We start from the raw sequence: 12,861 nt of genomic DNA on the forward strand, positions 1-12,861 counted from the left end.
CCTATCACCTTCATCCCCTCCCTCACTCACCTATTGTACTCCATGCTACCTTCTCCCCACCCCCACCCTTCTCTACCTTATCTCTCCACCCTTCAGGCTCTCTGCCTTTATTCCTGATGAAGGGCTTTTGCCCGAAATGCCGATTTTGCTGCTCCTCGGATGCTGCCTGAACTGCTGTGCTCTTCCAGCACCACTAATCCAGAATCCAGTTCCCAGCATCTGCAATCATTGTTTTTACCAACTATATTTTATAGTGGAGCCTCAAAAATGTTGCAAGCTTATCAAGACAAAAGGCTTTTTTGAATACAGGCTGCTTTGTTTTTGTTTCCAGCATTTCTTGTGTTTGTTACTTCTGGCAAAAATTGACTTTGAAATATATTTTAAACTACATTTTAAAACTCAATTTGTTTATGTTATTTTATTTCACTTTGTTTTGTGGTGTATGGGCACATGGAGATTGTCAGCTGTGTAATTGAAGAAGTTTATAGGTAGTGGTCAAGCAATTATTGTTGGAACAATTCAACAACTCACTTTTGAGTTTGAGTACAAGGCTGATCAAGCAGAAACATCTTCTTTCATCGAAAAATCAAATGGATGAGTACCCGTGATGTAGCAACACATCAAGCATCTTGCCTTTAGAAAGCAAATTACCAACTCCTCAGGATCACCGAAATGCTTCGTGTCATTGAATTGCTTTTTGTAAATGTTGAGCAGTGTGAGGAAGGCATGCAGCTATTTTGCATACAGTACAAACAGTAAATCATATGAATAGTCATTAAATCCACTGGTGAAGAGAGCAAGTGTCTAATTCATTTAGGAGGTGAGGGTGTTGCTGGCTCAGCCCTAATTCCCCAGAGGGCAGTTAAGAGTCAAGTACATTGCTGTGCGTCTGAAGTCACATTTAGGCTAGACCAGGTAAGATTGCCTTCCCGAAAGGATGTGAGTGAACCAGATGGGCTTTTCCAACAATCGACAATGGAATCATGGTCAAATCTTAATTCCAGATTTTTATTTAATCTGGTGGGATTCAGACACAGGTTCCTGGAGCATTATCTGGGTCTCTGGGTTAACAGTCCTGCAATAATACCATTTGGCTGTCCCCTCCCCTGTTGGCCAAGAGAACTTCCTTCCATTTTTTGAATAGTGCAGAAAGATCTTTAATGTACACACTGAACACAGTCATCACAGGGCCTGGATTTCATGCCTCATTTAAATCATAGTCCTTCAACAATCCAGGAGACCTTTGGTATGCAGTAAGGTGCCAGTTTAGAACATGTTATTGGAATGAAGCTCAAATCTTCAGATGCAGTACAAACTGAACTAACCAGACTGACCATGGTCAATGTGGGTCACGGAGACCTCAGGTGGAATACAGCTACCAAATCAGATGTTAACTGTTAATTGATTTTAGCAAATGCTCCAATTGCCAAGCAATAATGTCATTTGAAATAGCCAAAGAAACATATGGAATCATTGGATATTTGCCATACAGAAGCCATTTGGACCATTGTGTCCCCTCTGGGGGAGTAACTCTGCTAGTTATTTGGCGATAGTCTGTGATGTAGCGGTAATGTCACAGGGCAGTGTTCCAGACCCTGCTAAATGATCTGAGGTCAAGGGTTAAAATTCCAACATGGCAGATATTGAAAACCTGGAGTCAAAGGTTAGTCTAATTATGACCAAGTGTTAATTGACATAAAAGTTCACTAATATCATATAGGGAAATAAATCTTGCCATCCTTACGCGGGCTGCTCTATGTGACTCCAGGCCTACAGAAATGTGGTTGCCTCTTAAGTGTCTCTGGGCAATTAGGGATATAAAATAAATCCTGGTCTAGTCAGTGACAGCCACATCCCGAGTATAAATAAAGTCCTTTCTTCTTTGGTTTGACCACTAACCTGATCTGCTGATCATATGCCCAGCCTGAGAGGCGTGTGGTGGTTCTCTGTTACAGTCATAGAATCATAGAGATGTACTGCACAGAAACAGAGCCTTCGGTCCAGCTCATCCATGCCAACCAGATATCCCAACCCAATCTAGTCCCACCTGCCAGCACCCGGACCATATCCCTCCAAACCCTTCCTGTTCATATACCCATCCAAATGCCTCTTAAATGTTGCAATCGTACCAGCCTTTACCACTTCCTCTGGCAGCTCATTCCATACACATATCACCCTCTGCCCCTTAGGTCCCTTTTATATCTTTCCCCTCTCACCCTAAACCTATGCCCTCTAGTTCTGGCCTCCCCCACCCCAGGGAAGAGACTTTGTCTATTTATCCTATCTACATCCATCATGAATTTATAAACCTCTATAAGGTCACCCCTCAGTCTCCGGCGCTCCAGGGAAAACAACCCCAGCCTGTTCAACCTCTCCCTATTGTTGGTGTTTCATCATCATGCATCCATTGGTGTCCCTCAACATCACCACATCATCATCATCAGAGTATTCTTCCTCACTAACTCCATGCCTGATTAGTAACACTGTGATCAGTAAAGATGTTGTATGACCTGGACTGGTTGCAAGTTCCAGAAGCCTTTGCTGGAATTCAAGTATTTGTATTTCTGACTCTCACTCTCTGCTCATTGTGCAGCTTTGATGGATCTCTTATCTGTTTACTTATTCTATATCACGTTAATTCTCTTCTGTCTTTGAAGGAGAATGTGATGTGTCTTGGAATGGTTAAAGTTAAAAATCACACAACACCAGGTTAAAGTCCACCAGGTTAATTTGGAAGCACTAGCTTTCGGAGCACTGCTCCTTCATCAGGTAGCTGTGGAGCAGGATCATAAGTCACAGAATTTATAGCAAAAGATTACAGTGTCATGCAACTGATACAATATATTGAACAAACCTAGATTGCTGTTAAGTCTTTCATCTTTTAGAATCGGTTGTAGATATGTAAATCCCAGAACTTGTTAAATTCCCATTTTGGAAATAGAACCAGTCTGACTCAAGACTGGGATATAGACAGACTCTAACCTCACACTTTTAATGCATTATCTAAGCTGAGATGTCACCTATTTTTTAAAAATAAAACCTTAAATTATCTTGGGAATGTGACTTGAAAGAAGTTCCAGAATTTATATATTAATGAACCAAAACCTGCGATCCATTCAAAAATATAAAAGACTTAAAAGCAATCTAGGCTTGTTCAATATGCTGTGTCAGTTGCATGACACTGTAATCTTTTTCTATAAATTCTGTGTCTTGTGATCCCTGGTCCTCAGCTACCTGATGAAGGAGCAGAGTCTTGAAAGCTACTACTTCCAAATAAATCTGTTGGACTATAAACTGGTGTTATGTGAGTTTTAATTTTGTACACACTATCCAACACCAGCTCCTCCACATCTTGGAATGGCTAGACAGTTAGTTGCTAGGTAAGGGTACTTGAACGTGCCTGGCATTAATTGTACTGGGGATGGTAATCACTTCTCCATACAATTTGAAAATCTTGCTTATGTTGTCCAACATTTAATAATTGTTGATTTGACATTGTGGGCCATATGTTCCATTACACCATTGGAGTGTGCATTGTGGAACAATGATTTTTGTCACTCCCACTTAGTACAGATGTTTTGAACTAGTTTTGCCAGTGTTTGAATCCATTGTTGGACACTATCTGAATCTATGCAAATATAACCAAGTACACTCTCTCTAATCTGTTCTATTACTGAAGTATGTCTAGGCCAACATTCAGCTTGTAGTTTACAATAGAGGAGCAGGCTTCCATTAGTGTGTCATGCTTCAAGTGATCCAAGGTCAGATTGAGTATGTGGTCTTTCTACCATCAGGGCCTATGCTATGATGTTTTTAAGAGCATATCTCTTAAAGGCATACTATCTGTAAAACATAATACAACACTGCCTATTCCAAGCACACACTGTATAGTTTCACCACTCTCTGGCTTAAGAAGTTTCTCTTTATCTCCATTCTAGAGGGTCTTCTGGTATCTTGTTTTTTGTTTTGCTAGCCACCTTAAATCTTTCATACACCCTCTATAAAGCCTTTATATCCTTTTTAAAATGTGGTGCTCAGATTGGACATATAGCACTGTGTAAGACTGAACAATGTTTAATAAAGACTCATTCTAACCTACTTTTTTTCTGGACTTTGTGCCTCTGTTTATAAAGCCATATGACTTTATAATGACTTTCTCAGCTTGTTCATCCACCATTAATGATTTGTGTGCACATCCCACAGGTCTCTATGTTCTCGCACTTCCTTGAGAATGGTGTCCTTTATTTCATATTATCTCCAATCAAACCAAAATGTATCACTTCACACCTCTCTGCACTATGCTATGTATGTGTCTGTCCCGCCCACCAGTCAGGCTTCATCCTTTCAAAGGTCGTCACTATGCTCCTCATAATTCGCCATGTTTCTAACTGTTCTGTCAACCACAAATTTTGAAATTATGCCCTGCACACACAAATCTAAGTCATTCGTTTATACTAAGACAGTTGTGCCTTGATGCCCTGCTGTTCTTGGAAGAGTGTAGAGCGTCTTTTACATTTACCTAAACAGACAGACAAAAGTTCAGGTGAGTTTCTTATCCAGAAAGCAGGATCTCCAAGAGTGTAGCATTCCGACAATTCAAGTGCCTGCTGGACATTTTGCTCAAATCTGGGAAGGTATTTTGAATCCACAACCTCTTTCTTTGTGTCAAGACCCACACTATTTGTATGAAAGTACACTGCTATACATTTAATGACATTTTTACTAACTTATTTTACCCTTGGGATTTTTTGATTATCGAAGTACAGATTATCGGTGTCAGTGTGATTCAATGGCAGTTCATCAGTTATTACAATGAATACTTAGTTGGACAGATGCGAACTGCAGAAAAACACTTTGCATCAGATTTCCTATATGTTGGAAAGAAAAAGTTAAACTTTGCTTCAAAGTTTCTTGAAATAACATTAACTGCTACTGAGCATTTAACTATTAAATGTTACAATCAATGATTGAAGTCCAGATCTGATTCTGTTAATTGAAGGGCTCCTTCACATTGGCCTTCTTCATGAAATCCCTCTTGCCCTGCTTGGCACCTCTGCTCCATTACTCAAGCACTTCTCTATTTAGACATTACCACAAAATTCAACTGTGTAATGACCGTCATGAATCACAGCTGCCAAGTGAGTGCACTGTTTTATTTGGCATATACAATAGGATATTAATACATGAGTTAACTTGGAGACTTGTTTCACATTTTCTGCTTCAGCTTTTGAAGACAGTTTCCAAACATATCTGTTTTCAACATCCTGTAGGAAAGGAGACAACACTTGCCCTTATTTTATGGTGTTTCGGGCCTCCTCCATCTAGCTTGTTTTTCCTCCCCCTAACATCTGTCTTGGATATTTTCAAACATGATTGCCTGCTCTCTGCCTTTAGACAGTTACTGCCTTGTCATGTGAATTGTGCTTTCTTGAAAAGAGGAGTTAAAGCTGTTAGTATTTGCATAAAGGGGTATTGAAGATGTGGATTATTTTCCAAATGTAGTAAACTGATGGTTAGTACATCAGAACATTTGTAATAATAATGTTTAACCACATGTACTATATGTTCTGAGAAAAAAAGTACTCTTGTAAACTTGAATGCCAAGTATACTTGTACAAAACCTCATAAGGTGACCATGACACCATCCAGTGCAGTCTACACTTCATCTTACAAAACCTGAAAATATTCTATGTCCATATGATGATGTCCTCTCAATAACTGTGACTAACCAACAAGCAGGAAATTTGATTTCAATGCAGTTGTACTCATGAGAGCGGTGGGGTAGAGTCCTTATGTGTATTCAAGACTGAGATAGATTATTGATCAATCAGGGAATCATGGAAGACAGGGAAAGGGCAGGAAAGTGGATGTGAGGAATGTTGGATCAGCCATGATCCTATAGAATGACAGAGCAGTATTCCTATTTCTCATGGTATTATGATCTTATGTTTTCTTTCTTCGCGTGAGGTGTTGGATACAAGAACATGAATATAATACTACTTAAAACACTGGCTAGGCCACAAATGGCACTTTGCATACAGTCTGGTTACATACAGGAAGGGCAAGTACAGAGGACATTTACAGGAATGTTGCCAGAGCTTGAAATTGTAGCATGAGGAAAGATTGGATATGATGGGGTTGTTTTCCTAAGAATGAATGAGACTGACGGGTGACTTAATTGTGATGTATAAAATAGTAAGAGGTTTGGAAAGAGTGGACAAGTAAGACTTGTTTCTCCAAGCAGAGAGGTCAGTTATCAGGGAGCACAGATTTAAAGTGATTGAGAGAAGGATTAGAGGGGACATGAGGAAAAATGTTTTCACTCAGAGGATGATGAGTCCAGATTTGGATGTAAGTAAATCTATTCACTGCTGTTAACGATGATCGTTCACTTGGACTTGAGGGGTGTCTTCATATTCTAGGTATCTAGATTATCAGTTAAGTTCTTGCAAATGGAGCAAATCCATCATTCATAAAGACAGGTCCCATCTGGTTATAATTTTGTATAATCCACTGATTCCTTTTCCTTTTTTTGTTTATTTTTCAGATATTGATGAATGTCGAAACATCTTTGGTGCCTGTGATAGAGGCGAATGCACCAATACTATTGGCAGTTATTACTGTACCTGTCCCCATGGCTATGTAACATCTGCAGATGGTTCTCAGTGCATCGGTGAGTTTAAAAAATACACAAACCTGAGCGATAATATTCTAAAAGTGAAAACAAAAGTTTGCCAAGTACAATAACAATCTATCATTCTGTTGTTCTATTTGTTTTGGGTAACCTTCTGAGCAATTGCTTTATCAATGAAATATTTCTCTATAAATTACTCAAAGGAATGTTCTAAGAGGGAGACCTGTGACAGGATTGAAATAAATGGTTATTTAGACTGAAGGATCGTTATTGAAATCATTGTAGAACACCAGTTATGTGACATAAATAATTAATTCCTGTCAGTATTATGAATAATTTATTTTCATTATCTTAAATGTAAGTCTATTATTCGATAACTTTATTATTGTTATCAAGCAGAAGAGAAACTCCTATTGGAAGGATGTTGTGAAACTTGAAAGGGTTCAGAAATGATTTAGATGGAATTTGCCAGGGTTGGTGGGTTTGAGCTATAAAGAGAAGCTGAATAGGCTGGGGCTGTTTTCCCTGGAGCGTTGGAGGCTGAGAGGTGACCTTATAGAGGTTTATAAAATCATGAGAGGCATGGATAGGATAAATAGACAAGGTCTTTTCCCTGGGTTGTGAGACTCCAGACTTGGGAGCCTAGGTTTAGGGTGAGTGTGGAAAGATTTAAAAGGAACCTAAGGGGCAACATTTCACGCAGAGAGTAGCATGTATATGGAATGAACTGCCAGAGGAAGTGGTGGAGGTTGGTACAATTATAACATTTAAAAGGCATCTGGATGGGTATATGAATAGGAAAGGTTTAGAGGGATATGGGCCAAGTGCTGGTAAATGAGACAAGATTACTAAAGGATATCTGGTCGGCATGGATGAGTTGGACCGAAGGGTCTATTTCCGTGCTGTACATCTTAATGACTCTGTGACTTTATGTAGTTGAAAAACAGAAGAACTGAAAAAGCTCAGTTGCTCTGGCAGCATCTGTGGGGATAGAAAAACCAAGTTAACGTTTCAAGTCTGATAGCTCTTCTTTGAAACTTCAGACTTAAGGTCATTGGTGGGATTTGAAACCTTCACTGTGTCTTTCTATCTCTCTACAGTTCCTGCTGAGCTTCTCCAGCACTTTGTTTCTATTTCAGATGGCCAGTGTCTGCAGTCCTTTGCATCTGTTCAAGCAGCAATATGTAAATATTTTGCTCAATGGTGATATTTTAATACAATGGAGCTTGGGAAATGAAATGGTTGGAAGGGCAGAGCAATGGCAGATGAAATTGAAACCTGATCACTGTGAGGTGATGCACTTTGGAAGGAGCAACAAGACAAGGGTGAACTCAATGAATGGCAGGACAGTAGGAAGCTCAGAGGAACAGCGGGACATTGGGGTGTTCGACCACCCCAAGGTGGACAGGGCAGATTAATAGAGTAGAGAAAATGAGGTCTGCAGATGCTGGAGATCAGAGATGGAAATGTGTTGCTGGAAAAGCGCAGCAGGTCAGGCAGCATCTAGGGAACAGGAGAATCGATGTTTCGGGCATTAGCCCTTCTTCAGGAATTAAGTAGGCTAATGGGATGCTTATCTGAAACAGTCATGGCATCGATTACAAGAGCAGAAAGGTTATGTTAGAGCCGTACAGAACTTTAGTTACTCCACTGCTGGAGTACTGTGTGCAATTCTGGTCCCTGCAATGTTGGAAGGATGTGATTGCAATGGAGGGTCTGTAGAGGCGATTCACCAGGATGTTGCCTGGGATGGAGCTCGAGTTGTTTACTTTGGAGCAGAGAAGGCTGAAGGAGGAGGGTGGGGGGGGTTGCTGATTGAGGTGTGTAAGATTATAAGGGTTATGGACAGGTTGGATATCCCCTTAGTTAAAGGGTCAATAACAAGGGTGCACAAATTTAACCTAAAAGATAGGAGATTTAGAGGGGATTTGAGAAAAAACATTTTAACCCAGAGGTTGGTAGCAATCTGGAAGGTACCTCTGAGAGGGGAGTTTAGACAGAAAATGTTAAAATGTAGTTGGATGAATACTTGAAGCATCATAACATTCAAGGCTATGAGCCTAGTGTAGAAAAATGTTACTAGTGTATTTTTGGCAGTACAGACTTAATGGGCTGAAGGGCCTCTTCTGTATTATATGATTCTAGAAAGAACTTATCAAGGTGTACAGTATACAGGTAACACTTAAAGTGTTGGCAACCTTATTGAGTTATAGCCAACACATTTTACAAGTTCATGTTTTAGGAACAGCGTTCCCTATTCACCAACTGCATTGCAAACAATTTGCTTTAACAAAAGACGTGCTATATCAGAGCTGACAGTAGTCCCAAAGGGCCATTCTCACATTAGAGAGAGATAACAGGTGGGGCTTTAACCTGAGGGTCACCATGCCTCAGGCGAGGGGAGAGGTTGAGAAGGAGGGTCTTTCATGGTGACCTCAGCCGGTGTCGGAACTGAACCCATGCAGTTGGGCATCTCTTTGCATCACAAACAAACTCTCCAGCCAACTGAGCTAATTGACCCTCACTTGAGAAAAGAATGCTCATTACTTTTGGTGAATTGAACCGTTGTGTTACACTATCACATCCAGCGAGGTCAACAAACTTAGTACAATAGATTTTGACACAATATTATGATCTGTACGGGAGGGTGGCACATTGTCCTTAGCAACAGATACCATGGGATGGCACATGGCAGGATTAATGGCAGGATGAACATACACAGGTTGTAAATGGGTAAGCGAACCAATTGATAGGTGGTGAGAGTCTTTTTGTACAAAATAAACATGAATTTAGACCAACTGAATTTGCAAGATTCTGGATTAGTGGTGCTGGAAGAGCACAGCAGTTCAGGCAGCATCCAGTCGTGATAAGGACAGAACGCCCCTGGTGCTCACCTTCCACCCTACAATCTTCACATAAACCAAATCATCCGCCAACATTTCCGCCACCTCCAAAAAGAGCCCATCACCAGGGATATATTTCCCTCCCCACCCCTTTCCACCTTCCGCAAAGACCGTACCCTCCGTAACTACCTGGTCAGGTCCACGCCCCCCTACGACCCACCCTCCCATCCGGGCACTTTCCCCTGCCACGGCAGGAATTGTAAAACCTGTGCCTACACCTCCTCCCTCACCTCCATCCAAGGCCCTAAAGGAGCCTTCCAAATCCATCAAAGTTTTACCTGCACATCCACCAATATCATTTATTGTATCCGTTGCTCCCGATGCGGTCTCCTCTACATTGGGGAGACTGGGACAGTTTCCTCATTTCCCCTTCCCCCACCTCACCCTAGTTCCAAACTTCCAGCTCAGCACTGTCCCCATGACCTGTCCTACCTGCCTATCTTCTTTTCCACCTATCACCTTCATCTCCTCCCCCACTCACCCATTGTACTCTCTGCTACTTTCTCCCCACCCCCACCCTCCTCTAGCTTAACTCTCCACACTTCAGGCTCACTGCCTTTATTCCTGATGAAGGGCTTTTGCCTGAAATGTCGATTTTACTGCTCCTCGGATGCTGCCTGAATTGCTGTGCTCTTCCAGCACCACTGATCCAGAATCCAGTTTCCAGCATCTGCAGTCATTGTACCGAGTGGAATTTGCGTGATGTTTATATTCTTGACAGTCAAATCCTGGAGATTGAAACACACCATGGAAGGATATCTATCTATGGCTTGCCAACCATTCCAACATTCACTGGTTGCGTAAACAATGTCAGCCACTCTACATTATTCAATGTGGCAAGTTAAATGTAATACAGATTCACATGTAGCTTGAGTCGATCCATTGAATTGAAGATAATGAGATTTTGAGAAAAAGAGCAGAGATGAATTAAAATTAGTCCAACAACATTTTTTTTTCAGTGGTAAGACACAGAAAGGCCATAATGTTTTGACTTGTAAGTTAATGAAACTTGATGTTTAGATTCTGTTTCACTGTGGATTCTCGTCAAAATGAACCCACACTATTAATGGTGCTATGTTAATTGGGAACTGCACAGATTGGATTAGCTTTGTCTTTCTTTGAGAAGTAGTAATTAATATGAGCTGGAGGTTATTTGAATTCAGTCTTGATCAACAGCTTTCATACTGTCGGGGGCTTGCATGAAAACAGAAGCTTATTTCAATTAGAATGCATTAGGAAAGCCTTGAATCAAGAATGCTTCCTTCCACTATGGGTTTTGTGGTAATGGGAACCAACTAACAACTCACTGTGATACAATGCCAGAATAAAGATAATTGGTTTATGCAATATAAACACGAGAGATCATGATCAGCCTGAGTCTGTATTACAGTGCAGTCACCTTAGGCAAACCAGTCTGCAGAGATTAACTCTGCTAGTGCAGCTTGGTATTGTTGCAGCATGGGATATCACCTCAAGAGGGACTGGGCAATTACTCATTGCATTACTGCATGGCCAAAAGAGAATGTCACTGGCTGTTGGATACTGCAAGGTGATGTTTTTCCTTTCAATAGATGGTCGGACGTATTTGTATTGTAGGCCCATAAGGCAGTGAATAAAGGTGAACTATTTAACAATGGTGTCATCACATCGGAGGGCAATCCCATCTTTATTCAACCCCTCGATTCATCTGTATGCATCTCCCCGATCACTTTGAGTACAGGGACCAAAAACAATCTGGTTTTTCTACATCGGATTCACATTATTACCTTGCTTTCTTTATGCTCATTCACTTTGTAATTACTGGGAGGCTGCCAGCCTTTCTATATTTCACCTTACTCTCTGACCGCACACTCACTTTACCATTAACTCACCGACGCTTGGCACACCAGCCTCATAAGTGCTTTCCTGGTTGCAAGGTGACCACTAATGGGTTACAAGCTGCAAGTTTCTTGCATTGCTTCTGTACATTGCTGAGAGAAGCAGACAGCTTGACAAAGTTGGCAGTACTGAATAATTAAGGGGAAGAGCAGTCACTGTGTGGCATTGTGCTGCATCAATATCACTTGCAGCACATGTTAGGGTGGAAAACACACTGCAATAACTCCAGGTAAATACCCACCTATGAAAGTCAGATGGAAGCAGTCCATCATCTGTGCTGTGGGTTGCTGACACTGTCATCAAGGGGTTGGGTCCATTTCCAATCCAGGGCCAGGCCAGAGTCAGTCAGGTCTTTGGACCTTCCACAGCTTAGACCATAAGACATAGGAACAGAAATTAGGCCAGTCTGCGTCACCATTCATTCATGGCTGATGGGTTTCTCAACTCCATTCTCCCAGTTTCTCCCCATAACCCTTGATCCCCTTTACAATCAAGCACCTATCTCAATGACCTGGCATCCACAGCCTTCTGTGACAGTGTGTTCCATAGATTCACCACGCTCTGCCTGAAGAAGCTTAGGGACCAATGTCGTTGCAATCAGCAGACTGGGCCCATAGTCATCCACTATGAACAGTTCATCCACTTCACCAACACCTTCCACTCCGACCTCAAATTCACCTGGAACCTGAAGAAGGGCTTATGCCCGAAACGTCGATTCTCCTGTTCCCTGGATGCTGCCTGACCTGCTGCGCTTTTCCAGCAACACATTTTCAGCTCTGATCTCCAGCATCTGCAGACCTCACTTTCTCCTTCTTGGGCCCATAGTCAGTCCTGCAGAGAAAATGCAACCAGTCCAGGGATTACAGCTAGGTTCTTTGGGGCATGATTGAGTCATCGGGCTGGGTGGCATTGTGTTCCAGTATTTCCTGGACTTAGACAAAGGTGGAAGTGAATGGAGGAACACCTAGTAGAGATCCATGAACAGGAGAGGTGGCAAGGTGTCCCCAGTGAGTGACTGGGAGGCACAGAGGGCAAGAAGGGTTAGTTTGGGAAGGCAGGGGAAGAGGTGGCTGAGAGGCGTTGAGTGGAAATGATGCATGCAACAGTGAGAGTAGCTGTCCATGACCCTTGTGCATGTGCAGTGACAGAGTTCAAGCCAGTGGTGACTCTGTGAGTGTGAGATAGTCAAGAGTGTGGAGAGTGGAAGGTCATTAACCTGCTCTTTTTCAAGCTTTGTGCACCTTTTCACCCAAAACACAACATTGACCCAGGCTCCTCATTTCATGTGATGTAGCTTCCTGTGGTAGGGAAAATCTTCTAGGAGAAAGTGAGGACTGCAGATGCTGGAGATCAGAGCTGAAGATGTGTTGCTGGAAAAGCGCAGCAGGTCAGGCAGCATCCAAGGAGCAGGAGAATTGACGTTTCGGGCATGAGCCCTTCTTCAGG

The 12,861-nt window shown here is 41.9% G+C and overlaps 1 protein-coding gene across 1 annotated transcript in view; it reads left to right on the forward strand.

Annotated features, from left to right (window-relative positions):
* The window catches only part of LOC122558088 (fibrillin-2-like), a 318,053-nt gene that overhangs the window by 107,520 nt on the left and 197,672 nt on the right, over positions 1–12,861 (forward strand). The window contains exon 8 of the mRNA XM_043706411.1: positions 6,548–6,673. Within this exon, the coding sequence (XP_043562346.1) occupies positions 6,548–6,673 (126 nt within the window). The remainder of the gene's footprint in view (positions 1–6,547; positions 6,674–12,861) is intronic.

Source organism: Chiloscyllium plagiosum, chromosome 2, assembly GCF_004010195.1.
Source record: "Chiloscyllium plagiosum isolate BGI_BamShark_2017 chromosome 2, ASM401019v2, whole genome shotgun sequence".
NCBI lineage: Eukaryota > Metazoa > Chordata > Chondrichthyes > Orectolobiformes > Hemiscylliidae > Chiloscyllium > Chiloscyllium plagiosum.